Source organism: Mesoplodon bidens (assembly GCF_964165515.1).
Source record: "Mesoplodon bidens genome assembly, chromosome: 3".
In the NCBI taxonomy this organism is placed as follows: Eukaryota; Metazoa; Chordata; class Mammalia; order Artiodactyla; family Ziphiidae; genus Mesoplodon; species Mesoplodon bidens.
The window spans coordinates 105,119,069-105,146,144 of NC_138178.1; the positions used below are offsets into that span (position 1 = coordinate 105,119,069).

The following is a 27,076-nucleotide window of genomic DNA, read 5'->3' on the forward strand; positions in this document are numbered from 1 at the left end:
TGCGTAGCCCAGAATCTTATTTCTGGCTGTCTTTACCATGAAACAGTGTGGCTCTGGACCTCAGAATCAAAACCACATTCCCCTCTCAAACAGAAACCTCGATTGTGGGCTCCCCCCCCGATTGTCATCCCTGACTGGGGACCCTTTGCCCTTGAATCTGTCACAGCTGACCCAAATCCATGCGGGCTGTGGAGAGGCAGCCCGTCCGTTATCTCATGGTTCGCTTTCTCAGGCCAGGCTAGGCCTGCCCAGCTGTCAAGCAAAGGCTGGCAGTCCTGGGCCTCGAGGCTCGGAACTGGGGTGGGAGGACGGCCGGCCAGCCATCCTGTAGGTATCCTGCCCGTCAGCATGGGAAGGGCAAGGGGGAGACGGAGTCAGCCTACCTCATTTGACTCCAGCCAATGGAGACGCTCCCTGACCCCGGCTTCGATGATATTGAGCCCACAGGAGTCAAGGATCTCGATGCCAAGTGTGGCATCTCTACCTGAAGAGCTGCTTCGACTAGACCAGGGGGCCCAGGCCTCGGCTTCAGGGGGAGGGTGACTGAAATGAGCGGTCTGGCACACGGTGAGGTGCTGGCGTGACTCTACCTCCCAATCCCACCCTGCAGCCCGCAGCCCGCTCCTCTCACTGCCACTGTACCCTGCATCCCCAGACCCTACATAGTGTACGACTGCTCTGTTTGGATTCCCCAGACCCCACCCTAGTCCCCTGGACCCTGCCTTCTGGGTAGAGAGAATCCCGGCCTCCCCCAGAGCCGCTCTGCAAAGATCACTCACTGCAAGAGTGCGTTTCTCACAGGTATGTGTGCCTTCACTCTCCCTCCGAATGGCTGCTGCCGCTGACACGGGGGATCCAGGTGGAGACCAGCACTGGGTCAGTCTGGCTGGGCCTCTAAGTAGTTTTATTTCTCCAAAACTGAGCCAGTCTCCTGGCCTAGCTCCAGTTGCAAAAACGCTTGAAATTGCTAGAGCCAGAGTAGAGCCTTTCACTGAGTCCAATTAGCTTGTTTTACAGCCAAGGAAAGAAGCCCAGAGAGGGGAAGTGACTTGCCCGAAGTCACAGAGATAGTTGGTGGCTGAGCTGGGACCAGGATTAAGCTTCCTGATTCTCTGTTCACCACAGATGGGGTTCAAGTGAGAGAAGGTCTCAAAATCTTATACCCATCTTCCCTCCAGCTCCTCATCTCCCAGATCTTGTAGACAAACTACTTAGGTGTTGCCCTCAAACCATTTCTAACTGTTAATTCTGTCCAGGAAAGAATGATTGGGTGACAGCTGACAAATTGAAAGGTGAGCCGTGGGGTTTTTAGCAGATACCTCTTTCCCCCTCCTCCCTCTGATGGTCTGTTCACCCTCATTCTCCCTCCTCAGTGCTGTATCCATTCCCCGTTAACCACATTTATGACCTTATACCCCTTTTGGTGACCTTTTTTCCCCCATTTGATTTGTCAATAAATGGATCAAAATGGAGCTAATGTCCAGTTTAAAAATTTTTTTTTTCTTTTAGCTTTAGCCTCAATTATGAGGAGGGTGGGAGGCAGTTGTGGGGCATGGGTGCTTCATGTTTTCCAGGCAGACTTTCATATTTGACAGTCTGGATAGTAACTTTCCAAGTACATCTGACCTGAGTTCTTATTTTACTGAGGAGACTAGCGCCCAGGTAGGGATACAGCTCAACCTCTCTCCCCCTGCTGGTTCATGGCAGGGCTGTGAGGAGAGCCCAGGCTGAGGGCTTCCATGCTAGTGCTCTTTCCCGTTCACGTCTTAGAAGTGGACAGGGTGGGAATGAAGATGAATGAAGGCTGGTGTAAGAATGGCATCAGTGCTGGACCAGCTTAGCTGTATCGGAAACACATTAGAACTAGGTTTGAATACTGAATCCATGGCTGCTACCTATGAAGCCTTTTCCTGGGGCCTTGGTCTCCCCACCTATCAGGTGCAGGGTAACAATTCCTAAATTATGGATGGGGCAAGGATCTTATGAAATAATCGTGCCAAGAGGCTACTGTGTGCCGGATATGGAGTAAGCCTTCATCACTGTGATGGACTGCCTGTTTGTGTCCTTCCAAATTCATATGTTGAAACCCTACCCCCTAGTGGGATGGTATTAGGAGGTGGGGCTTTGGGGGGGTTAATTAGGTTTAGATGAGGTCATGAGGGTGGAGCACCCAAGATGAGATTAGTGTCCTTATAAGAGAAAGAAACTAGAGCTGCCTCTCCACCACTTGAGGGTACAATGAGAAGATGGCCATCTGCAAGTGAGGAAATGGGCTCTTACCAGACACTTGATTTGCTGGCACCTTGATCTTTTTTTTTTTCTTTTTTTTTTTTTTTTTTTTTTTTGCGGTACGCGGGCCTCTCACCGCTGTGGCCTCTCCCGTTGCGGAGCACATGCTCAATGGCCATGGCTCACGGGCCTAGCTGCTCCGTGGCATGTGGGATCTTCCCGGACCGGGGCACGAGCCCGTGTCCCCTGCATCGGCAGGCGGACTCTCAACCACTGCTCCACCAGGGAAGCCCCCTGGCACCTTGATCTTGAATGCCCAGCCTCCGGAACTAAGTTTCTGTTGTTTAAGCCACCCAGTCTATGGGGTTAGCTAACGTTTCTTTTCTTCCTGCCCCTGGAGTGCTTGCTGTTATTGCCCCCTAGGCTCAGAAACCTTCCTAACCCTGGCCAAGCTTCCAGACTTCGGGTGTCTGCTTCTTGCTGTTTTCTCACCTGACGGAATGCCTGTTCAGCACTGGCAGGGGGATGGAGTGGCAGGAAGGAACTGTCCTTCCTGAGAACTCCCTGGCTCACGTGCACACGGTCACTTAGTATTTATAGAGCACCTACTGTGTGCCAGGCCCTGTCTAGTGTGGAGTGGATGGCAGGTAATGGGAATGGCATGGTGCCCCTCTGGTGCCCACCGTTAGGTAAGGGAGGCAATTCAACAAGCAAATACAGTGCAGGGTGGTAAGGGAAGGAACACTGCATAGGAGCCCACAGCACAGGGGTCTGAAGCCTCGGCTTGCGTGCAATCCAGCGAGGTCTTGTCTTCCTGACCCCCTTCACTGAAAATAATGCACATGCTCTTAGGACAGGGCAGCAAGTGAAAGGTTTGGAACTCCTAAGTGAAAGATTGATCAGGAAGGTGGCTTAGCAAAACCTCTACTTTCTACTCAAGAGAACTTTAAGCAATACTCAGAATTTATCCACATTGGCTTCTGAGCCCTCTGTTGGTGACATATTTTTAGCGGAGCGAATAAAGATGTGTCCACAGTTGAGCACCATGGGCAGTGCAGCCTACTAGTCACTGCTTCTCTCCTTTATACCATCACAATTTCCCCTTCTCCTTTGGGGCACTGGCAGGTGAGCTTCCCAAGTCTCTAACAGAGAAATTACAAAGTCACCAGTAGGCAGACAGTCCCAGATATAAGCAAAAATATTATATAAAGAACGTCCTGCAGTGTATCTCATTCTCATGTTAAAAAGTACATAAACTCTAACACAATATTGTAAATCAACTATACTCAAAAAAATTTTTTAAAAGTACATTAACTATCTGGTGAGATGGGGACCCCCTAAGCTTTGCTATACCATGTTTTCCTAGGGACCGTTTATGATGTCCTTGTGTTTCTGGATAGAAGTGAACACACCTGAAAGAAAGCAGCATTATAACAGGTAAATGGCTACTATAAAACAAAAATCCTACTCACTTTTTTTTTAAACATCTTTATTGGAGTACAATTGCTTTGCAGTGTTATGTTAGTTACTGCTGTATAACAAAGTGAATCAGCTACATGCATATATATATCCCCATATCCCCTCCCTCTTGTGTCTCCCTCCCACCCTCCCTATCCCACCCTTCTAGGTGGTCACAAAGCACCGAGCTGATCTCCCTGTGCTATGCGACTGCTTCCCACTAGCTATCTATTTTACATTTGGTAGTGTATATATGTTCATGTTACTCTCTCACTTCGTCCCAGCTTACCCTTCCCCCTCCCCGTGACCTCAAGTTAGAGGTGATACAAACAGATGGAGAGATATACCATGTTCTTGGGTTGGAAGAATCAACACTGTGAAAATGACTATACTACCCAAAGCAATCTACAGATTAAATGCAATCCACAGATTAAATGCAATCCCTATCAAACTACCAATGGCATTTTTCACAGAACTAGAACAAAAAATTGTACAATTTGTATGGAAACACGAAAGACCCCGAATAGCCAAAGCAATCTTGAGAAAGAAAAATGGAGCTGGTGGAATCAGGCTCCTGGACTTCAGACTATACTACCAAGTTACAGTAATCAAGACAGTATGGTACTGACACAGAAACAGAAATATAGATCAATGGAACAGGATAGAAAGCCCAGAGGTAAACCCATGCACATATGGTCACTTTATTTTGATAAATAAGTGGAGAAAAGACAGCCTCTTCAATAGTGGTGCTGGGAAAACTGGATAGCTGCATGTAAAAGAATGAAATTAGAACACTCCCTAGCACCATACACAAAAATAAACTCAAAATGGATTAAAGACCTACCTACTTTTTAAAGATTGTCCAAGAATCCCTGGGACATGTACCAGTTTTAACTTGTTTCCTAATTCATATGGTAACAGTAACTTACATATAGTGGATACTTGCTCTGTGCTTTCCAATGCTGTGGGTTATATGCCATGTTTCTCTTCATTGTCTAGAGGAAGAAAATGAGGCAAGGGGAGTTTGAGTTATTTGCCAAAGGTCATTTGCAGCTACTAAGTGAGAGGCTCCAGTGCCCACCACCTTCACCACTATGCTCACTGCTTCTCATGCAAGCATATTTACTTTGTTGCTAGAGTTACTTTCTCCCCACTAATCTATGGCCTCTCTATCCTTTATTAATGTATGATATTAATGTACATTAGTATACTGTATATTAAGATTTCTCCATTTCAGTTTGGTCCAAATTAAGATGATTTACAAACTAGAACAGAGCCTGGTTTACCTCAGTTGGGTCCAAGAACAATTCTGTTGGCCCTGATAAATTTTGACGTGAATGCCATGCCCTCGCTTTCTGAGCTATGATGAGAAAATCTCTATTTTGAGTTGCCGCTTAGGCATTTTACAGTATAACGACCCTGCTCACACCCAGAGTGTGGACATTTAGATAAGGACCTGAGTTTAGGACTCCTGCCCCAAATTCCCGCTTGCTTTTCCTGGGGCGCCTTTTGAAATGACCACTTATAGTTGAGTCCGGGTAAAGTTAGTGACCTGCACCCCAACTACCTTACACATAATAGGTTCTTGCTATCCTGCTCCCATGTGAACTGGGACAGAGGACTGCCCTGCTCCTGGCTCGCTGCTTCCCTTTCCCCCCTCCTGGTTTCTGGGGTCTGTAAGTAATAAATCTTTAAACTTTACTTCCTTTTGTGAGTGTACTACACCTTCAATCAAAACGACTACAGGGTTTTTACTTCCCCAGATGGGGAACCGGGGGAGCTACCTCCTGACCCCATGTGGCGGCCTGTGCTTCCGCATTCAGCAGATCATAATCTGCATATCCTTAATTTAATACACAAGCTATGGGTCCCGCAACACACAAGGGGGTGCCATTTTCCCTCAGCTAATAAATAGTGCTATTCTGTAAGTTTTCACATTCCCATAGATGGTGAAAAATGAATCAGGGGAGATCGCAGCAGCTGGATTGCAAAGGACCTAAAAAAAAAAGCATGTTAAGCAATATGGATTTAATCCTAGACCCTCTCCCTTCCCCACAATACCCTGAAGGGCTTTAGGCAGTGAAATTGCCACTCTGGCAACCCCCGTGTGGAGAATGGACTCAGAGAAGCAAAACTGGAGGCCAAGGGGCCAATTAGGAAGCTTTCGTAGAACTCTGAGATACTGGTAGCCAGATGGATGGAAAACAATGGATGGAACTGATTTATGGGGGTTATGGGAGAGGGAGGAATCGAGGATCATGGCTGGTGTTTGGTTAGGGCAACAGGGATGTTCCATTTTTAGACACAGAGAATAAGGAAGAAAACAGATTTTGGGAGGAAAGACTCTAATTTTAGCAGGTTGACTTTAAGGTGGGCTAGGCAAAGTAGGAGTCTGACATTTGGGAGGGAGGTCCTGGATAGAGATAAAAAATGTGGAAGTTGTCAGCATATGGATGGAGATTCAGGCTTTTGAGAGAGTGTCAGGATGAAAGGAATCCTAGGGCAGAACCTTGAGGGAAACTGACATTTAGGAGATGGCAGTGGTACCGGAGGCTGAAAAAGAAAGCGGCCTCAGCAGACAGGTGGAAGCAGAGCCCAGAGCATGCACAGTCAGGGAAATGGGGGCAGGGAGCGCTTCTAGAAGGAGGGTGTGGCCAACAGGGTCAAATGTTAGGGAGAGCCTCAGTGACAGAGGACTAGATGATAGTGACATTAGTGACGAAGAAGTTGTGAGTGACTAGCTGAGGGCAGTTTAGGTGGAGTAGCAGAGGCTGCAGTTGACTTAAGGGGTGAGCAACTGGTAAGCATAGATATTTGGCTCTAAATGGGAGGAGAGGTGACGCTAACTAGCATATAAAGCTGAGGGTAACAATATATCTACCACTGTTTCCATATCCATCTTTTTTCTGTTTTAGACTTAAGAGACTTGAGTCTATTTAACTGCTAAACAGAAGGAGTGAGTAGGGAGGGAGACATTGAACATACAGGAGGGAGGAGAGGAAAAGAAAAGAGTATGTTTGCAGGAAATGGAATCCATGACTGGTGGATGAAGATAGCTGCCATGACAGAAAGAAGGACACGACTTCTACTGAGCCAGATAGGAAGGAAAGATGAGGAGGAAGGTGAGTTTTCGGATGCGCTGGTGGGAAGGGTTCCTCCTGGGGTTTCTGCTTTCTCAGTGAAGTAGAAGGTGAAGAGTCTGCTGCTGGCAGTGGGGGCAGTTGGAGGAGTAAAAGTTTTAAGGAGAGAACAGAAGTCTTCAGTTGGATTCGGGGGAAGATGAGGAAAGAAGCTGGCAAAGGAAACCACAGAAGAATTGCTTGGAGAATTGCTCCGGGGGTGGCTGGAGACCATGGATTTAGATACACAGCATATCCTTCAGCAGGACTTTTCTCCGTAGCAATCAGCTGCCAGGGCGTGGGTGTAGGGAAGGCAGACAGTTGGATTCTATTCTTAGGATCCTTAGAGTCCTACGAGATTTTTGTGCCTGGAGAGGAACACTAGCCACCGTCTGTGCTTTATTTATTGTTTAATTTATTTACTTCATAAACCTACTTAAGCAAAAATTGTCTCAACATTTTAAACACTATTTATACAACCAAGTCAAAATCTACACACTTTACAAATCAAATTATTTAAACATTGATTGCAAACTTAAATCTTCCTATACATTTCAATCAAATCATCAGTATAATATGTCAGCTTCCCTAAAAGCATCAAGCATTTTGGTAAAGCACACACATCTTACAAGGATTATAAAGTTTTTTACACCTACTCTTATACTCATTATAAAAATGGGTTTGTAGACCCAACAGAAGGACACTATCTCAGTTCAGACCAATTTTTGAATTTGGATATCCAAAAGAAGAATATAATCTCTGTGCAGATGAAGTTTTGAATTATTAATCAATGAATTCTTGGTTGGGACCTGGGAAATACTTTACCTTCTAAGATGATGAAAATCTGAGCCAGTGCTTATCTTATATATCACTGGAACTTTTCAAGTCCACACTTTTCCCATGAATTAGTGTATTGTAACTGGATGCCTTTTCTTTAAACGATGTCATCTTTAAGTTTAATGACTATGATATGCAGATGTCCCAGAGATGTCCATGCCCAAACCTCTTATGTTTAACGGTAAAGGGACGTTTTCTATGTAATTAAAGTTATGGGCCCTAAAATAGAGAGCTTATCCTGGATTATCTGTGTGGGCCCAATCTAATTACAAGAACCCTTAAAATCAGAGAATTTTTAAAGCCAGAGACATGACAGAAGGGTAGGTCAGAGAGGTTCAAACTGTGAGAAGGACTTGGCCTGATGTTTTTGGCCCAGAGATTGATGGCAAGGAACCTCAATCCTACAACCATAAGGAACTGAATTCTGAATGAGCTTGGGAGTGGATTCTTCTACTTCAGTAAGGAAGGCAGCCCTGCCTACACCTTTCTTTTGACCTAATGAAACCCTGAGCAGAGAATCCAGTCATGCTCTGCTGGACTTCTGACCCACAGAAACTGTGAGATAATAAATAGGTCAAAGTTGTGTTAAGACACTACTTTGTGGTAATTACTACACAGCAATAGAAAACTAATACAATAACTTTACTGACATTATTTACAAATTTATCTAGCTCATTTGCATTTTTACAAACTTCCCCAATATCCCCAATATTGTTGTTTTCCCCAATATCCAATCTCCTCTTCTTCCTTATTATATAACTCCTGCCTTTTAGCTGGGCATAGCTGCCTGGAATAAAGACTCTATTTCCTAGCCTCTCTCCCTTGCCTGGTGTGGCTAGACTAAATTCTAGCCAATGAGATGAAAACAGAACTGTCGGAGGTACCTCTCAGAAAGCTTCTTTAAAAGGAAATGGGTGTGCCCTTCCTTCCTCCTTCCTGGGACTGTAAGGGTGAAGTAATGTCTGGAGCTCAAGGAGCTATCTTGGGTCAGGAGGTGATATGCTAAAGGTGGTAGAACAGCAAGAAAGAAAACTGGGTTGTGGTGATCATAAAACTGCCATCCAACCCTGCACTCTTTTTTTTGTGTGTGTGTGGTATGCGGGCCTCTCACTGCTGTGGCCTCTCCCGTTGCGGAGCACAGGCTCCGGACGCGCAGGCTCAGCGGCCATGGCTCACGGGCCCAGCTGCTTTGTGGCATGTGGGATCTTCCCGTACTGGGACACGAACCCGTGTCCCCTGCATCGGCAGGTGGACTCTCAACCACTGCGCCACCAGGGAAGCCCCAACCCTGCACTCTTTATTTGCAGATTCTTCTATGTGAGACAGAAATAATCTGCCATCTTGTTTAAGCCATTATTATTTTGGGTTTTACTGTTACTGTAATCTCATTATAATTAGTAGGGTAGTATAGAGGCCCCCTTTCCCAAGAAATGAAGGATCATGTTTGAGCAGTGAGCAGTTATCTTTTGGATGTTTGCCTAATTCATGTTCATGTAACACACTGTTGGAGCTTCTTTCTTCCTAGTTGTAACATATGACCTGATGGTGCCAATCAGTCTCTTTCATTTTTGGTACAGTTCCAACTTTTTCTGGAATTACTGAGAGCTCTCTGGATCCACCCCTCCCTACTTATGCAGATAAAGAAAAATAAATGCACCTTATGAATAGATATAATATCTGCTATACTTATACTCTTCTACTTATCAAAATTAACTAAAAATATCCTATTATAGTCATACTTCTTCACTCAGTATATTAACTACATTTTTGTACATTGTATAGTTACTTTTTCCTTTTTGAAAATCACAACAGAGTTGTGGATTTTAAAAATTCACCTTGTTCCAATTAACAATATTATTTTCCTTTTGATTATCAAATTGTCACAGAATGTCAATTTGTGGAAGCCTATTAAAATTGGTTCCTTTGCCTTCTCAGCTCTACCCTACATTTAAGAAAGTATCTTTGCTTTTTGTCTTCACCAATAGGTTCCAGGCCTAGAGTTATTTATCACATGGAGCTATTCTCCAAGGGACCTTGAGTCTTTTTAAAGGTAAATAATATTTGAGGCAAAGATTCAGGTGCTAAGAATGCATATCAGATTTTTTCCTGATGTTGTTTCTATGCCGCTTTAGTGACAAAGTTTGAAAAAGTTATTTCTTTTGAAAACCACAAATTCACATTGGGATTTCCTGTTTAACTCAGGCACTACCAAATCCTTTTTTATTTGACTCTGACATACAGTTTTACATTTATTTTCCCTACAGCATACCTGCTTGTATCCTGTAACCCCTGAACCCAGTTATAATGTCGTGTTCTCTCTTTAGTGATCCTATAGGGTCTCACTGAGCATCATTCTCTAATTACTTTATTGATAGATTCATCCATGCTGGGCCAATGGGACAGAGAGGTGAGACAGGATTTATAATACTGGCAGGAGAGTGGTTGAAAGGATGAATTATGGAATCCAAGGAATTTTAAGGAGGAGGATAAGACGGCACAAATCAGGAGAAAGAAGAGAGGTTGTGGGATAGTGTGGGACAGGTACAGTGAAGGTCCCTGAGCGAGCTGGGAGGAAGGAGGTGGTGGTCAGAGCATGAAGTGATTGAACTTAAGACTACAAAGGCGGAGCAGTTCTAGGAGGGGGCCACGGTCATGTGTTCCATGCCTGGAGATCTACAATTGCCCACATGTGACCTACCTCCACCTCCAGCTGCCAAAGGAACCTTTGTATACCCACTCTCGGCCAAAGCAAACATACACACCCATGTCTTGGGTGGGGAGATGAGGGCCAGAGTCCATCTGGGATCTGCCACAAATAGACGCCCGGTTCACCGTCTGCTGGCTGCCCCAAGGTACATGAAAAATGTATACTGTGTTCAGGCTGGGTGCATGCCCCCTTCCTGCCGCACCAGCCACAGGCTCTGGGTTGCTCTGTGGCCCTCCCCACAGTTCTGCTACTGGCTGAGTCTCCCTCCTGCTCTAGTCCACACAGTGCTGGCTCAGCTTCTGACTGTGCTGGCCGAGATCTGTCATGCTGGCACTCCTCACAGGAAGGAGCCTGCTGGGTATGCTGAGGCTGGTCCATCTGGTCCCCTGTAGGGGCCTGTCAGGCTCACCTGTACCATCTGTTCCCAAATAGCACTGAGCAGGAAGCTGGGTTGGAGTTGGGGGGACAGGAGGAGCAGAGTCTGCAAAGTAGCACAGGCCTCCCTACCTGCCAAAGCCTGCCCTGATCCTAGGGCTGCAGGCAGAAAGAGATGCAGTGAGAGGCAACTGTGAGGGGCAAGTTAAGAGGGGCAGGTCCCGAGACACCAGAGCTCTACTCTTCACCTTGGATGTTTGGCACGGGGTCCCATGCAAGGACGTGGAATAAAGGCAGCCAGAGGGAGTCTCTCTCCTGCCCTGAAGATGCTACTTCTGGGGCAGGAGAGGGCAGAGGGCAGGGGTCAGGGGCTAGATTTCCGTCCTTGAAAGGCTTGAGTCCTCAGAGTGGGAAAATGAGGAAGCCAGAGAAGCTTGAATATTTCCAGCCACCCAGCAGGTTCCCTCGACGCAGGCGCAGAGATACTCGGTCCCCGGGGTCCAGGGGCAGTAGCACAGAGCTGGTGGCTGCCTCCCGGGTCACGTCTGGGTCGTTGGCAAAGGCCGAGATGACAGGCCATGTGTTCAGCATCAGGCTTACCTGGGGAGGGGAGCCCAGTTAGCACCTCTCCCCAGTCCTTGTTCCGGGAACCCCACTGCCCTGAGGGCTTCCTTCCTTCTCTGCAGCCCCAGAGGGACACTCTGGAACCTGGGAACCCGAGGCTCAGAGCACCCTCCTGGGAGGGCTGAGAGGTGGCCAGTGTTGGACTCTGTGCCTCCTTCACAGTCTCTGCTAGGCGGGCCCTTTCCCACCTGGCTCCTGGCCCCCCAGGATGTAGGCCAATGGAGGTCTGCCTGGGGATCCCCTGGGCTCCACTTATTTCCCCCTTCCCTTCCTCTCCTGAGCCGGGGATGGGACAGGGCCTAGGGTTCAGGTCACCTGGACAGTCTGGCGGTTGTACACCTTCACCACATGGAACCGGAAGCTGTAGACGCCCCGGACAGGGGCCACGAAGGAGCCCGAGGCCCGGTCAAAGCCACCGCCCTCGTTCACCAGGACCTGTGAGAAGCGACCCTACTGAGTGGGGCTTGGGGATGCCTGGGGCTCGGGGAAACCAGGATTGGGGGGAAGGGGCAGTGAGTAAGGAACGGAAGGGGTGGCAAGTAGACCAAACAGGAGGAATGCACGGATTCAAAAGCAGTGGTGAGAAAGGGCAAGGAGGGTGTGGTGGGAATGAAGGGAAGGGAGACGGGCAGAAGGCTTGGGGGCAACTGGCCACAGCAGGGCTGTTTCCTTAGCAGCACAGTGGGTTTGGACAGTGATTGCAGGTCTTTGCAGGGTAGAGGGATTACCTGGTCGAAGTATATGGCTCCACTGGTGCCATTGCCGATCTCCCCTGCTGGCTCGTGGTGGTGGCTTCGGACTGCAGCAAATGCCACTCTTCCAGGGGGCGCCTCTCCCAGGGCTGCTCCCCCTGGCCCCCCTGCAGCAGCTCGGCTGGGCTCACAGACCACCAGGCACTCACCTTCCAGGAGGACTGGCTCTGTCCCCTCCTGGGCCCACCCGGTCCTCAGGGCCAGAAGTGTCACGGCCAAGGTCAGCCCGGGGCTGCGTGAGGGACCTGGTGGCCAGTGTCGCTTTGCTCCCAGCATGGCTGAGTGGCTCAGTGACCCACAAGCCTTCTCTGTCTGCTCCTTGGCTTTGCGCACCTCTCCTCCAGGCTCTCACCACCCCTCACCCTGCTTCTCAGCTCTCTCTCTGGGACTCATGGTCACCTGGTCTTGGCATCTCCCTCTCCATCCCTCTCTGTACCCCACGACTCTGTCCTGCCTCTCACTCCTGCTGTCACTGCAGTTCCTGCCTCCTCGGCAGGGCACAAAATGACAGCAGCTGGGCTCTGGGAGGGAGAGGAGAAATGAGGCAGCCACATAGGAGGGCTACAGCCAGAACCCCAGGGCAGCCCCTCCCGAGAGCACTGAAGGCTGGAACGGGGACGACAGAGAACATGGGTGTCTGTGTGAGGCTGTGAGTTCTTGTATGTGTATGTGTGTGAGTGTGTGAGTGTGTGCGTATGTGTGAGACAGCTCCTACAGCTCCTCCCCTCCTCCCCTCTTCAAAATCCGTCGCAAGTCAGCAGCCCTCTTAGCAGCATCTTTTCCACTATTGGAGAAAAGGGAGTGTCCTTGTGTTTTCCCAGCAACTGTTTTGATGGAAAGTGCTTGGCCCAACAGTGTCACTATCCTGTGACCTTGGGCCCGTCTCTTTCTTTCCTTGATCTTCTATATCTTCATCCGAAGGGACTGCATTCGTCCCTTTAAGGCGCTCTTCACCTTCATCTCTCCGTGAAGTGGTTCCTCATTCCTGAGAAACAACTGCGTGGAGCGACTGAAAACTCAGAAGAGCGCGGAGACGTGACCCCGCAAGCTTGGAGCAGGAGCGGGGGAGTGGGCGGGGCCGGGGGGACGAGTAGGCTGAGGGCGGGGCCGGGGGAGGGACCCGGCTGGGGCCTGGGCCCGGGCCGAGGCTCCGGCCGCGGGCGGGGAGCAGCCTGCAGCTGGCGGGGGCGGGCGCGCGCCGGGGCTCGGTGCAGGCCCAGCCCCGGGAGGGGCCCGGCTGACTCCGCCCCCGGCCAGGAAGTGACTCAAAAAACTGTTCGTGATGTGGGGAAGAGAGGTCCCCGTTGGGTGAGGAATCGGGAAGGCCCGCCCAGATTCGGGCCCCTCGCCCTTCTTCCCTGGGCCGGGGGCGCGGGCGAAGCTGGGGCCGGCGGGCACCGAGCGGCGCCGGCGGTACTGAGGCCGCAGCGGGCGGCGAGGCGGGTAGGCGCGCTCTCCCCGGCGCCCGGGCCGCGGGAGCCAGAGGCCGCAGTGCAGAGCGCAGTCGGGGGGCGGCAGCCGCCAGCGGCTATGGGCGGGGCCCGGTCCGACCCCTGGGCCCCGCGTGGGGCTCGTGGCGCGACCGAGGGGTGCAGCAGACGGCGGGGGAAGGGGGAGGGGTGGGAGTGGCTAGAACCTTGGAAATGGCTGACAAGGGACCCAGAGGACAGCCCAGTTCAAGCCCTGGTGAGGATTCATCTTTAAGAGGGCGTCTTGGACCCGGAGATTGCAGAGACCCGGAGGAGAGGGACTCTTTCGTCACCTGTCCCCCTCCTTCTGGCCTCCAGACCCAGCTGGATCCCCCCCCCACCGCCCCGCCCCCGCTTCCTGCTCAGGGCTGTGGTCATTTTCCAAAGGCCACACACCCATCCCAGAGAGACAGCCTTGTTTATCCATGATTTGTCTCCGGAGAGAAGGCCCTTGTGTCCAGATAATCTGACATTCCCTCCCTATCCCCAGGATGGGCTGAAGTGCTGGTTACCTCTTGGGTTTACCAGTTTGGTAACTAGGTGCGACCTGTTGATAGCTGGTGTAGGCCAGGAGACCAAATTTGGGTTGAGGGATCATTGAGGCTCTGAGCTGCTTTCCCTCCTTCCAGGGCTGGGCGGCCAAGGAGCCATGCCTACCTGGGGGGCTGGCTCCCCGTCCCCTGACCGTTTTGCGGTGTCTGCGGAGGCCGAGGACAAGGTGCGGGAACAGCAACCCCATGTGGAGCGCATCTTCAGGGTGGGGATGAGCGTCCTCCCGAAGGACTGTCCTGAGAACCCTCACATCTGGCTGCAGCTGGAGGGCCCCAAGGAGAACGCCAGCAGAGCCAAGGTGAACGCCTCTCCCTGACCCTTCCGGGGAAACAGTGACTCCCTCCCCTGAGGAGGCAGAAGAGAGGAGGGGCTGGGGAGGATCTCCACTCTTTGCTTGTCTCACTGGCCCTGAGCTTTGAGGAGCTTCCGAACTCTATTTGTCAAGAGTTTTGGTTTCATTTCTGCTGCGATGACCCAGATTCTGCCAGGGCTTGGAGATAAGTGACTCAGTTCAAATCAGTTTGTACTGTTTGGGAGAGAAGAGAGAATCTCGTTGGGCAAGCAGGCCCCACCAAGGAATTCACTGAGGGGTGGGAGGCCACACTGATTCCTTTGGAGTTAGTCAGGACTTACAGTAAGGCGAGACCAAATACCATCATTGTGGTCCTAGTTTGTTTCCTTATCTATAAAATGTGAATAATAACAGTATCCACCTCACTGAACTTATTGTGAATTAGATAAAGCATGGAAAGCGTGAGTTCAGTAAAAGTTATCAATGATGATCGTTAGGATGGAAATATACAACACGCATACACACACATAAATGTTGAGAAGAGACAGCCTTTTAACCAACTAATTATAACAGTTGCTTAAGTTGAGGCAAGTTCTAAATGGAAATTCAGCCACAGGCTGTCAACTGAAAAGGCAGAGAAGTGAGTTTCTCTATCCCCTCTTAACTGCCACGTTTTTCAGGAACTGTAGGGCTCCATTGCTCTCCTCAGGCATCCTGGAGCTCAGAGGAGAGCAGCGGCCCCGAAGGAGCTATTGGGCCACTTAGGATTCCAGCAGTCTCTTTTTTTTTTTCCTACCTCCCCTCCCTACCTTTTCCCCCAGGAGTACCTGAAGGGTCTCTGCAGCCCAGAGCTACAGAATGAAATTCACTACCCACCCAAACTGCACTGCATCTTTCTGGGAGCCCAGGGCTTCTTCCTTGATTGCCTGACTTGGAGCACATCAGCCCACCTGGTGCCGGGGGCGCCCGGCTCGCTGATGGTCAGCGGCCTGACCGAGGCCTTTGTCATGGTCCAGAGCCGAGTGGAGGAGCTGGTGGAGCGGCTGAGCTGGGACTTTCGGCTGGGGCCATCCCCTGGAGCCTCTCAGTGTGCTGGAGTGCTGAGAGAATTCTCTTCTCTGCTGCAGTCCCGGGGGGATGCCCACACAGAGGCCCTGCTGCAGCTGCCCCTTGCTGTCCAGGAAGAACTTATGAGCCTGGTGCAAGAGGCATCCAGGGGTCAGGGGCCCCAAGCATTCCCGTCCTGGGAGTGGGGGAGCCCAGGTCTGCTGGGTGCTCAGCACCAGGGAGTCAGGAGTCCCCTGAGTGACGGCAGGGAGTCTCTGGACACAGGACCTGCAGGGTGGCAGGAGTCAAGGGGAGAGAGACGTGCTATGGAGAAGGAGGGGACAAAGCACGGTGGTCCCAGGGAGATGGATTTGGGGTGGAAGGAGTGGCCCGGGGAAGAGGCCTGGGAGAGACAAGTGGCCTTCAGGCCACAGTCAGGAGGAAGAGAGGCAGGACAGGCAGTGCCTCTGAAAGGGAAGGCCCTGGGGAAGGAGGGGGTGCCTCAGGAAAGAGGAAGGTTCTGGGTCCAGGTCGAGCCTCCTGGCACCCAGGGCCCCTGTCAGAAGGCAGCCCAGCCCCGGGGAGCCTCCCTCCTGCAGCGGCTCCATAATGGGGAAGCCTCACCTCCAAGAGTGCCCAGCCCCCCACCAGCGCCTGAACCCCCTTGGCACTGCGGAGATCGAGGGGACAGAGGAGACAGGGCAGACAAGCAGCAGGTCGCGGCTCGAGGTCGGGGGTCTCCGTGGAAACGAGGCACCCGGGGGGGTAATTTGGTGACTGGCACACAGCGTTTCCAGGAGGCCCTCCAGGACCCTTTCACCCTGTGCCTTGCCAATGTGCCGGGCAAGCCAGACCTCCGCCATATTGTCATCGATGGCAGCAACGTGGCCATGGTGTGAGTACCTGGTGGGGCTGAGAGTCCTGGGGAGGGGGATGAGATGACGAGATGCATTCACCTAGGGGATATGTGCGAAGTGGGGGGCAGTACAGCCAGGCTGCCAGGCCCCCCTGGGGGCAGAATGCTGACCCCTTTCCACTGCAGGCATGGCCTCCAGCACTACTTCTCCAGCCGGGGCATTGCCATTGCTGTGCAGTACTTCTGGGACCGTGGCCACCGCGACATAACTGTCTTTGTGCCTCAGTGGCGTTTCAGTAGGGACTCCAAGGTCAGAGGTGAGTTGGGACTGGTCTTTTGTGTCCGGGGATGGGCCCTGCTTCCACCTTGAGGGTAACCCCATTGTGCTCCTCTCTTTCTCTAGAGGGTCACTTCCTGCACAAGCTGTATTCCCTCAGCCTGCTCTCCCTCACTCCCTCCCGGGTCTTGGATGGCAAGAGGATCTCTTCCTATGACGACAGGTACTTGCTTCTCTCTTGGTCACAGGCTGGACATTCAAGGAGCCAAGTGGGAGACTGAGGGAGAGACAGAAGCTCCTGACCCTTCACACTGTCTGTAAGCCTGAGTCGTGGGACAAGGGTCAGTTCTTCTCCGTGTGCCCCTATGATTGGGGAGGTAAACCTGCCCTGCAGGCAGGATGAGATGGATGGTGGACAGCTCTGTTTGTCCCCTCATCCTTCACTTTTCACTCATCAAACTAAAGGATGCCTCATATTTATATAGTGCCTTACTGTCTAGAAAATACTGGTTTAGTGGAAAGATGGGAAAGCCAATGACATGAGTAGCTGACAAATGCCTCTTACAACCTGGATGTCCAAACACAGAGAAATTCCCCAACCTTCTGGAAAAACCAGAGTAAATGTTCAAAGTAATGATAAATGAAGAAACGCATTCCATGCATAATAAGACTGTACAAAACATGGTATAATAAAAGATAGTGAAAGATCACTGGTCTTAGAATTTGCAGGTCTGGATTTGAGTCCCAGGTTGCACAGTCATTGACTGTGGAGTCTCTTAGTGGATTAATCTCTTTGTCTCAAGGTCTTCTTCCATTCATTCATCCTCCTTGTGAATGTCAAAAGAAGCTAAGGTATGTGTTTGTCTCACTCAAGGTGCTGGGCAGGAGGGCAGTGATATTCCTTAGTTTTTCATGGATCCAATCAAGTGTGGCAGAGGGCCTTACCTCTGTTGTACAGAAATGGAGACGGAGGGTCAGAGTAGTTAACTTTCTTGGCAAAGGCTATGAAGTAGCAAAGGGAAAATGAGAACTTAAAGCTGCTAGCTGGTTTAACTGAAAAACACGGGGCACATTCCCTCCCCAGTGTGCACACAGTGTGGGAGATGGGTGGATTTTAAAAGCTAACTAACCAATTTAAAAAAACTAGTGACAAGTTCTTTATTCTCTAGGATTTCGGTTTTAAATTAAAAACGAGTTTCCAAACTGAAGTGATTATATATTTTGTTTTTTCAAATACTTTTTTCAAATACTCCCTAACAGGAAAATGGTATTCTACAAAAAGTTCACGTTCTTCCAGTGCTATTCTGTTTTATGTCTAGATTTCACAGGTTATCTGCGCTATGGAATCTTCTTTACACGCCAGCACTGACACAGTTAAAACTGAAGGTTGAGTCAGTTGTAATAAATTTTGAAGGCACATGTCTGTACAGTGGTGTACATCCTGATAGGCAGACAGCACAATATGAATTTGGAATTTTGCCTAGTTACAGTGAAAACACAGTGGCACGTAGCACAGGCCTACTGAATACTGCGGAACAACATATGATGTAACGTGATAATAGTAAAATATGCTTAACTTGAAAATACCTTTTGTACATTATGTGATACCATATACATTTTTTTTTTTTTTCTTTTTGCGGTATGCGGGCCTCTCACTGTTGTGGCCTCTCCCGTTGCGGAGCACAGGCTCCGGACGCGCAGGCCCAGCAGCCATGGCTCACGGGCCCAGCCGCTCCGTGGCATATGAGATCCTCCCAGACCGGGGCACGAACCCGTATCCCCTGCATCGGCAGGCGGACTCTCAACCACTGCGCCACCAGGGAGGCCCCATATACATTTTTATGTCATCTTCTTAATTTGTTTCCCAGACAGAAGCTCAGAACCAGACACCTGTCACACCGAATCCTGATTACTAGTCCCCTCTATACCTCACTGTCTTTCAAATACTGACTGCCTGCTTAGTACTAGGTGTGTGGCCTGCCGAAGGAAGCAGGAATGCAGGGAATCAGGGAAGACCTGATTCTCGAATTCAGAGAGCCCAAAGAAACTGTAAACCAAACAGTACAGAATGGAGAGGAAAGGGATCCCCCTTCTGGCTGGGATTTTGTGGGAAGAGAAGGCTTTGAGAGTTTTTGTTGATTGATTGACAAGGACATGGGATGCGTTGGAGCTCTAGGTTTTAAACCTGTTAAAAAGGACTCACCTCACGAGTCCTACCCCAGTCCTGTGGAATCAGAACTACTAAAGTGGGGCCCAGGCATCTATTTTTTTAAAGTTCCCCTGGTGGTTCCGTTCATCAGTGAGGTTGGGGAAGCCCCTTCCAGATGGAGGGAATAGTTTGAGAAACATGGAAGTCGGACAGCACGGGGCATGTTTGAAGAACAGGGTGTAATCTGATCATTGATTTTGGCAGGAGCTGAGTACAGCAGGGAGTATGGGGTGAGATAAGGCCGTAAGAGTGGCTTGGAGCTGGGTTCTAGACGGCCTTGGCTGCCAGGCCTGGGCGTGTGGAAATGTTTGGTAGATAAAGGGCAAGTTTGGAAGACTTTTGTGTAGGGAAGAGCATGTTCTCTTGGGGGAGGTCAGGAGAGACTGGAGGGTGGTAAGTGGCTGGGGGCAGGGGACCCCCTCATCAGGAGGCTATGCAGTAGTACCATGCTTGCAATGTCAAGGTAGCTCAGATGGTAATGGTGGGACTGGAAAAGATGGAAGCAGAGTGGAAAGCCTTTCAGAGGAGGAGCATGATGGATCTGTGACTGATTCATGGGGGCACGGTGGAAGAAGACAGAGCCAGAGCCAGATCTTTCTGTCTCATACTAATGAGGCACAAAGTGTTGAGTGGAGGATTGTGGTGACTTGAGGGGATGCTATTGGGGAACCACGATGGACTCATCTTTCATGGGTTTCCTTTCTAACCCGTGGCACCTGTATGCAGTCAGTCACCAGGTGGCTGGATCAAGGTGAGGGGGCCAGAACTCCATTACCAGAAGTGGGTCATGGGAGTCGATAACGCTCTTTGGGGTTGGGACCTTGGAGAATCCCAATATGGCTGCTGTGGTTTTCGTGACAGGTTCATGGTGAAGCTGGCTGAAGAGACCGATGGGATCATTGTCTCCAATGACCAGTTCCGGGACCTGGCAGAGGAGTCTGAGAAGTGGATGGCAATCATTAGAGAGCGGTGAGGGAGCCCTCCCCTGAGCACAGGGCACGGACTCAGACCTTTCTCTAAAACCAGCTCTGCTCTGCCACCGGGTGAGGACTCTGGGAAGGGGCTGACATTGCTTTGCGAAGGATGGTAGCTGGCAGCTTCTGATGGTGTTGGTCTTAGCTGTCCGGGAGGTGGGCAGAGGCCCCTCTGTGACCACACATCCTCTGTGCCCGTCCAGCCTGCTGCCCTTCACCTTCGTGGGAAACCTCTTCATGGTGCCTGATGACCCACTGGGGCGAAATGGCCCCACACTGGATGAGTTCCTGAAGAAGCCGGTCAGGTAATGCCTCAGACTCTCCTAGGCAGCCCTGGCTTTTGCTCTGCAGGGGCCTTGCAGGCCTGGAGAACTGGGGGAAGAATGACCTCAATCTGGGCCAGCTTTATTCTGTAATAGTTCAAGTTGCCTTGGGCTTGGCCCAAGGAATCCTGACTCAGACCCTTCTGGCTGGGAGGGAAACTCCTGTTTCCTGTTTTCCCTAATCAGTGTGTTGGACGGAGTTATTTGGAAGGTGCTTGCTTTTACTTATAGCCAGCTGCATTGAGCATGCCCTCTGTTGGACATAAAGTGATTAATTAATTAGCCTAGAACTAGATAGTGGCAGGTTCACCTTCCAGGTTCCAAAGGAACAGGCCATCTTCCCTTCAGAAGTGGGTTGATACTGCCCCTCAGTGGTCGGTTTCTGGAACTTCAGGGTCACTCCCCAGAGCCCAGACTAGGCAGGGCAGTTGACTGGGAGTGGAGAGCAGGGAGGCCCACTGGGCTCTCACCTCCCTCGAGGATGCTCATCAGTTCTTCCTGTTCCCTCTGCTTCTTCCCAGGGCGCAGGGGTCTTCTAAGGCGCAGCATTCTGCCAGGGGCTTCACAGAACACGGTAATCAGCAGCAGGGGAGAAAAGAAGAGGAAAAAGGCAGTGGTGGCATCCGGAAGACGCGGGAGACCGAGCGGCTCCGGCGCCAACTGCTGGAGGTGTTTTGGGGCCAGGATCACAAGGTGGACTTCATCCTGCAGCGGGAGCCGTACTGCCGGGACATCAACCAGCTCTCTGAGGCCCTGCTCAGTCTCAACTTTTGAGCCTCACCTGTCTGAGTGACTGCCACCCCGTCAGCTCCAGCCTCCTCCAGCTCAGCTCATTCTGTGAGGGTCCCTCTGCTGCTCAGACCCTGACCCCGTCTCACCCTGAGTTGGTGCTTTGTGTCAGGGAAGCACCAAGGAAGCGCATTTGTGTGTGGGGAATGCTCTTGCCTGGGGCAATTTGGGGACAGGTCTGTAAGGTGACCTGATCTCATCTTGAGTCAGGACCTCAACCAGCTCTCAGGAGGTTCTGCTCAGCCTTAACTTCTTAACCTTGCTTTATGCAGGGTTTCTGTAGGGAATGGGGGCTGCTGGGAAGGGTGGGTCACGGAGATGGGGACTGTCAGCCCCTCCTCCACGATGAGCTGGGGATGGAGGCTAGGGTGGGTGGGAGGGGAATGTAGAACAGGTGGCCAGGAAGCTAAGCCTTTCCTCCTCCTGGCTGCTGCTCTGATGGCCAGAGGACAGGACGAGTCCCAGGCCTGGCTGGGCTCCTGGGCGCATCAAAGGGAATGCTGGGCCCTGGAAAGACTAGTGTTACGGGGTCTGGGTCACAGTGGGGCAGCAGGGATCTGGTGGAGAGGCAGAGGGAGACTTGGCTTCTGGTCTCAGCTATGCCTGCCTGTGACCTTGATTGATCTTGGTCTTTACTTCCGCCTACAAGTCGGGGGTAAAAAAGCCTGTTGGGAGGAGAGATGAGAACGTGGAGGAAAGCTCCTTGGAGGAAAGGTACTTGGACCAAGCCTCAGGTGTGTCTGTCTGTGGTTGCACAGGCTTCCTAACCAAAACCTCACTTTCAGAGAGCTGAGGGTCCTCTGTCCCCAGGACCTGTGCCCTAGACTTTTTAACACTGCATCCTCTGTATAATGTGCCCTATAATGGCTGCGTCCCTTTTGGGCAACCCCCCCCAAATCCACATTTACAAAACGGTTAATTAGGGGTGACTGTTTGCATTACCAGAAAACTCTCAGGGTTTCTTCCTATCAATGGCAGCTCTCCTGTTGCATTCAGGTGTTTGTTTACAGTTGAACGAATGTGTCAGAAAGTCCACAGTCCCCGGTTAATGCACTTGCTCGAGCGTTGAGCAGTCACCAAACCAGTGAAGCCATGTTCTGCGAGGAAAACGTTCATGTGACCTGACCCTAGCATCTTCTTTACAGAACATATATGTTGCATAAAGCGAGACCCACTTCTGCTCTGTGTGTGCGTGTATGCGGGTGGGAGGGTTTATAGAGTTTGTATCTGGAGGAAACAATCTGGAAAACGAAAATTGAAGAATCAGAGTCAGAAGATACTTGACTGGCCACCAGACCAGCTGCTGTCTCCTCAGGACATTCTCTTTCCTCCTTGATTCCTACAGGTCATTGTCCTGTATCTGCGTGAAGTCCTCCTGTACCAGGGAATTTACTACCTCCGAGGCAGCACATCCATTCGTGGACAGTACTAGTCAGTCCTTCCTTCAGTGCATCCCCAAATATGCTTTTCTGTTACTTCTACCTTTGAGGCCGGTCATTCCATCAGGAACAGTACAGAGCCAGTCAACTTCCTAAAGAGTCCAAAACCAGATAAGACAGGTGTTCCTGGATTCTGTGCTCTCTGGGCCCTGCAGCAAGTCCCTGGGCATGGCCCTCTTTTTAGGCTGATTTCTGTTCCCTGAGTGGCACAGGGAGTTGAAATCACCCCAGATCCTTGTATCAGCAACTAGCATGTGGAGCAGAATGATGATGGAGAGGGTCCTAGGGTCCCAGTGTCTTTGCCCCTCCCCATTGGTGCGGTCCACCACTACACTGCACTGAGCTGGGCTGGGGGCAGGCGAGTTGGAGAGGCTAGTTGGGGTGGTAACAGTGATTCAAAGACAACCCATGGTCCCCTCAGAAGAAAGGAGATTGGTTAATATGGCCTGAATTGGGGGCTAGGGGAACTGCTTCTGGTCAAACTGTGGCAGAAACCAGGGTTGATAAAAAGGGAGAGGCTCCTTGATGAATACTTGGGACTCTTTCCCTGAAAGGATTGAGTTTGTAACTTTTGATAGGTTCCTTGTACCTTTCACTTTGAATGCTGGTGGGAATGCAGTGGGCTCAAGGTATCTTCTGCCCTTTTGTGCTAGGGATCCTGGTTGACTGAAGTGGCCCCAGTCAGATGAGAGGCAAGCCCTTATCTTTTGACAGTCCTAAGCTTTGCACAGCTTTGTCCTGCAGCCTGATGAACTGGGGCCAGTGTGCGACTGCTTTATCAACTCACTGCTGTTCAGTGACAGACTGAAGGCTGTCCTGGACTTGGACCTTGTCCGTCCCTCTGCTGGCATCCTAATGGCACTGCATGAAACAAGTATGCAGGGTGACCACACAGCCCACTGGAAATGGATCACCATTCTTGCCTCTACCTCTGTCATAACCTCGTGCCTCAAATTTGTTGCCAGCTCTTGTGGCAATGGAGGGACCAAGAAGGGAGATGTTGCACATTGTAACTTTCAAAACCCCATGTAAAGTAAAAGGTCTTCTAGGATGGCACTCCTTGAAATAAATTTCAGAACCCAGGTCAAAGAGATGAGCTGAAGCTAGTGAGATAATTTATCTTTATTGCCTAAACTGTGGAACATTCTCTACACAGCAAAAAGGAGAAATGGGCCAGGAACAGGACATGCAGGGAAACCAAACTTGGGAATTTATTTAGGAGCAGTTGAAGAGGGTAAGGTCCCAACTTGATGAGACTGCAACCTTCAAACAGCGGACAGTCTCTCAGTTAAACAAGGTGAGGCAACAGGACAATGAGAAAGAGGAGATGGTTTCAGGTTTCAAGCAGAGGAGAACCTGAGCTCATAGTTTCTCATTAGGAAGCCCCTGCTGAGGGACAGGCCTCAGGCCCTTCCTTGAGCCTCCCCCACCTAGGATATGACTTCCTTCAAGGCGGCCCCCAGCTCTGGGAAGGAATACTGGTAGCCAGCAGCCAGTGTCCGCCTTGGGACCACCTTCTGGCCCTCCAGCAGCATGACGGCACGTTCTCGCCCAAAGACAGCTTGTACCACAGTGCTGGGGAGAGGGATGAAGGCTGGGCGGCCCAGGGCTGCGCCCAAGGCCCGGGCAAACTCAGCGTTGGTAGTGGAGGAGGCTGGAGCCACTCCGTTCAGGACCCCTTGCACGTGGCTTGCTTCAAGGGCGTGGGCTAGGATTCCTGCCAAGTCTCTGATGTGAATCCAGGGGAAGAACTGGTGGCCTGAGCCGATGGGGCCCCCCAGGCCCAGGCGGAAGGGCAGCAGCATGTGACCAATGGCACCGCCTCCACGGCCCAGCACAACCCCTAGAGCAGGCAAGGACCGTACAGGAAGGCCCCTCAGCCTCCAGGCAGTCCCACTGCTCCTCCCTGCTTCCCCTTCCTCACCTTTTCCCCAGGCTGACTTTGCTCTGTGGCAGGCAAGGGGTGTGGCTCTCTTTGGGATGTCCCGCCCTCCCACCTGTAGGTTAGCTAGAAGTGGAGGCATCCTCTGTAAGCCCAGCTCCCCTTATCCCCCCACCCTCCCAGCCCAGAGAAGACATTCCAACCCTGTCTGATACCCAGGGCCCTGGTTCTCACCTGAGCGCACCACCACTTGGCGTGTAGAATCTCCAGGAAGCCTCGCTGCAGCTTCCCATTTGGTTACAAGGTTGGAGAAAAAGTCAAAATCCCCTCCTGGGCTGTCCTCGTCGTACTCGGCAGTCAGGCTGGGCTGGTAGTAAGCTGCCGGTGGAACAGCACTTGTTTGCTCTGCGTGTCCTTGGTCCTGTCTGGCCCTTTGCAGTCAAGGCTCCCCTTGGCCTCACCCTCCTTGGCCCTTGGGATCTCCCCATGGGAACTCAGAGCCATGGATATTTTCCCCTTGATCTTCTCCATGAGATGACCTGTTCCGGCCCTGGAGTCATTCTTATCTTTCGTCATGGGGCTAAGCTGAGGTGCTAGAGAAGCTAAGAATAAAGACTTGGGTGCCAGACTGCCTGAGTTTTCATCTCAGCTCCACCATTTATTAACTCTGTGACTAAAGGCAAATTACATAACCTCTCTGTGCAGAATTTTTGCATCTTTAAAATGGGAATAATAGTATCTACCGCATAGGTTTTTTTGTAAGGATTAAATGTAATATGTGCAAATCACTTAGAACAGTGGCTAGTTGTGTGTGTGTGTGTGTGTTTGTTATTTGGTCCCAAAGGTAAAATACAAGAATCAAGAATTCTGTTCCTAAAGAACTGTGCTATAAGAAATAAGGGACCTGGAAGTAGGTGGGACTTTCCCTGGCACTGGGAGCAGTGCCACTCCCCTCACTTTCTCTGAGGTCCCCATTTCTCAGTGAAAGTACACAAAAGTCAGGAGAAATATGCATGGAATGAAGGCCTAGGTAGTTCCCGCGCTTGGAAAAGACCAGCACTCTGGGGCCTGAGCCGCCCCTCACTGTGCTCCCTCCTTTCCCTGGCTAGTCTAAGGGTTGGTGGTGTGGGACATACCTACACCTGTGACTAAGACCCAGACCTGGGGGGATTGTGGGGCCTTGGCAATGGCTCTAGCCAGCATTTGTGTGGTCTCCAGGCGGCTGCTGAGAACCTCTTTTTGGAAGGCTTCATTCCACCTGCAGGAGAAACGGGAAATAAAATGCCACTAAATACATGTACATACCCTTCCTTTCCTCTCTTTCCCTGGGGCCCATCCATATCCGTTTCTAATAAAACCCTGCATTGCAGCTTAGAGGAATGGTACATCTCTTCTGTAGAAGAAAAAGGCACATCTACTTTGGGCAACCTGAGTGGGGAGCAAGGTCCACCAGCTGAGCGGGAAGAAGGGCAAGTGGCTGTGGAGGAGTGGGGGTGGGGGAACGAGCAGCCCGGGATATGGGCTGAGTTCTCAATCTGGCAGTCCCATTCTCCACAGCTCACAGGTTCTCCTCAGAGTCGGCCCTCTCCTCCCTCTGCTCTGAAGGATGTCAGCTTCAGGGCCCGGCTGACCTGCGGAGAGGGTTGAGGATGTTCTCTCCCGCCAGATTGACGGCGGCATCGCAGCGGGGCAGCCCCGACGTAGCGAGCTCATCCTGTTGGAGAAAGCGCACAGTGCCCGCGAGCCCTCGCCCTGCGCCACCAAACTAGGCCCCCCCCCACCCCCCATGCTTACAGAATTTGGACATACCCACGTGATCCGACCGGGCCCTGGCTTTCGGGAGACCAACGTCACTTTGTGGCCCCTGGCCTTCAACAGCTGAGTTAGGGCTGTCCCAATGAAGCCCGTTCCGCCACCTGATCAGAAAATGAGAGGTGTTTATCCTCCCGGGGGCGCCTTCCGTCCCCACGTGGCCCCCTCTTCCGGTGCCCTCCCATCTGACGCCAGACTTCTCCCCTCCTCGCCCCCTCCCCGCGATGCAGAGGTGACACAGGTCACAGAGTTTAGGGAGATTCGGCTTCTAGGGCTCTGAGGCCAAGGCCAGGTTGCCTGTGCACGAGACGGTGACCTCTCTCAGAAACGGCCTCTAGCCCTCAATTTCTGGCTATGTTTTCTTTGTATAAACCGGCCTCCTCCCCCCACCCCTTCCTGCCCTCCCTCACCCACAAGAACCCTCATAGCGACCAGGACCTAGTGCGCCTGCGCAAGATTTAGAGTCCACCTCCTCTAGGACGACTGCACCCTTTCTGCGCATGCGTCTTTCGGGAAGCGCCCTCCACTTGTGGGGCGGGCAGGACTGGGCGTGGCCCTGCCTGGCGACCCGGAAGAATTCGTAGTGAAGGCTGTATATTTCACTGCAAGGAGAAGCGGGGATCTTGGCAAGGAGGCCGGGGGGTGGGGAAATAGACTGAGGGGGCGGGGAAAGAAGGGGAGGAGGCGGAGGAGGGAAGGTTTTAGTGTAGAAAAAACCTTTGACCTAAAGCCCGAAGATGCTCAGTCCTCCGAATTATGGCTGTCTCTTCAGTTTGGTGGATACGTAGTACAAGAGAGTCCGTCCAGAGGTACAATGGATTTCTCTCTACCCGGCCTATTAGTTCACCTTTTCTTCTCCCTGTTCCGGCTCCTTCCTGTCGGCATTTAAACGTTCTCAGGTTCCCGTAGACTTAAAATAACCCTTCTCCAGCCCTCTTCCTCCGCTAATGTCCTATCTTTCTCTTCACCTTCATAGCCAAACTTCTTAAAAGAGTGGTGTCCATTTTCTACTTCTACTTCACATCCGTCTGGCTTTGCCGTTATCATTCATTGC

General features: G+C 51.2%; 3 protein-coding genes across 7 annotated transcripts; 1 reads left to right on the forward strand and 2 right to left on the reverse strand.

The window, feature by feature from the left end:
• Nucleotides 1-8,898: 8,898 nt before the first annotated feature.
• CBLN3 (cerebellin 3 precursor) lies at nt 8,899-14,316 on the reverse strand. Of its 2 annotated transcripts, none has more exons than XM_081227550.1 (4): nt 14,228-14,316; nt 12,078-13,086; nt 11,665-11,784; nt 8,899-11,325 (listed from the first exon to the last, which is right to left on the reverse strand). In XM_081227550.1, exons 2-4 carry the CDS (start codon nt 12,375-12,377, stop codon nt 11,128-11,130), a joined length of 618 nt encoding a protein of 205 aa, XP_081083676.1. In that variant the 5' UTR covers nt 12,378-13,086; nt 14,228-14,316; the 3' UTR covers nt 8,899-11,127. The 2 variants fall into 2 exon arrangements, with proteins under 2 accessions (XP_081083676.1, XP_081083675.1); XM_081227549.1 differs by having other exon boundaries at nt 12,078-13,097; nt 14,228-14,298.
• On the forward strand, nt 13,144-22,068 carry KHNYN (KH and NYN domain containing). 4 transcript variants are annotated; one of them, XM_081227545.1, is made up of 8 exons: nt 13,144-13,544; nt 14,200-14,420; nt 15,236-16,356; nt 16,504-16,634; nt 16,721-16,817; nt 19,665-19,772; nt 19,981-20,082; nt 20,622-22,068. In XM_081227545.1, the coding sequence occupies exons 2-8, from the start codon at nt 14,220-14,222 to the stop codon at nt 20,872-20,874; spliced, it is 2,013 nt and encodes a 670-aa protein (XP_081083671.1). In that variant the 5' UTR covers nt 13,144-13,544; nt 14,200-14,219; the 3' UTR covers nt 20,875-22,068. The 4 variants fall into 4 exon arrangements, 3 of the variants coding, with proteins under 3 accessions (XP_081083671.1, XP_081083672.1, XP_081083673.1); XR_014015300.1 differs by lacking the exons at nt 13,144-13,544; nt 20,622-22,068 and adding an exon at nt 13,554-13,787 and having other exon boundaries at nt 19,665-19,846; nt 19,981-20,062; XM_081227546.1 differs by lacking the exons at nt 13,144-13,544; nt 19,981-20,082; nt 20,622-22,068 and adding exons at nt 13,554-13,787; nt 18,463-18,562.
• Nucleotides 22,069-23,432: 1,364 nt separating this feature from the next.
• On the reverse strand, nt 23,433-26,496 carry SDR39U1 (short chain dehydrogenase/reductase family 39U member 1). The gene is given in 8 exon segments (XM_081227548.1): nt 23,433-24,171; nt 24,445-24,588; nt 25,347-25,468; nt 25,773-25,792; nt 25,794-25,837; nt 25,840-25,924; nt 26,020-26,126; nt 26,433-26,496. Coding segments are annotated over 8 exon segments (951 nt in total). The 5' UTR covers nt 26,449-26,496; the 3' UTR covers nt 23,433-23,758.
• Nucleotides 26,497-27,076: the final 580 nt, after the last annotated feature.

Bases quoted from the DNA above. Each gene is read 5' to 3' on its own strand.
- CBLN3 (XM_081227550.1), bottom strand. From the start codon at position 12,377: ATGCTGGGAGCAAAGCGACACTGGCCACCAGGTCCCTCACGCAGCCCC. The intron at 11,785-12,077 runs GTAATCCCTCTA...CGCTTCTCACAG, and splicing joins GAGCCATATACTTCGACCAG to GTCCTGGTGAACGAGGGCGG. The intron at 11,326-11,664 runs GTGACCTGAACC...TCCCCTCCCCAG, and splicing joins ACAACCGCCAGACTGTCCAG to GTAAGCCTGATGCTGAACAC.
- KHNYN (XM_081227545.1), top strand. From the start codon at position 14,220: ATGCCTACCTGGGGGGCTGGCTCCCCGTCCCCTGACCGTTTTGCGGTG. The intron at 16,635-16,720 runs GTGAGTTGGGAC...CTCTTTCTCTAG, and splicing joins TAGGGACTCCAAGGTCAGAG to AGGGTCACTTCCTGCACAAG. The intron at 20,083-20,621 runs GTAATGCCTCAG...GCTTCTTCCCAG, and splicing joins TTCCTGAAGAAGCCGGTCAG to GGCGCAGGGGTCTTCTAAGG.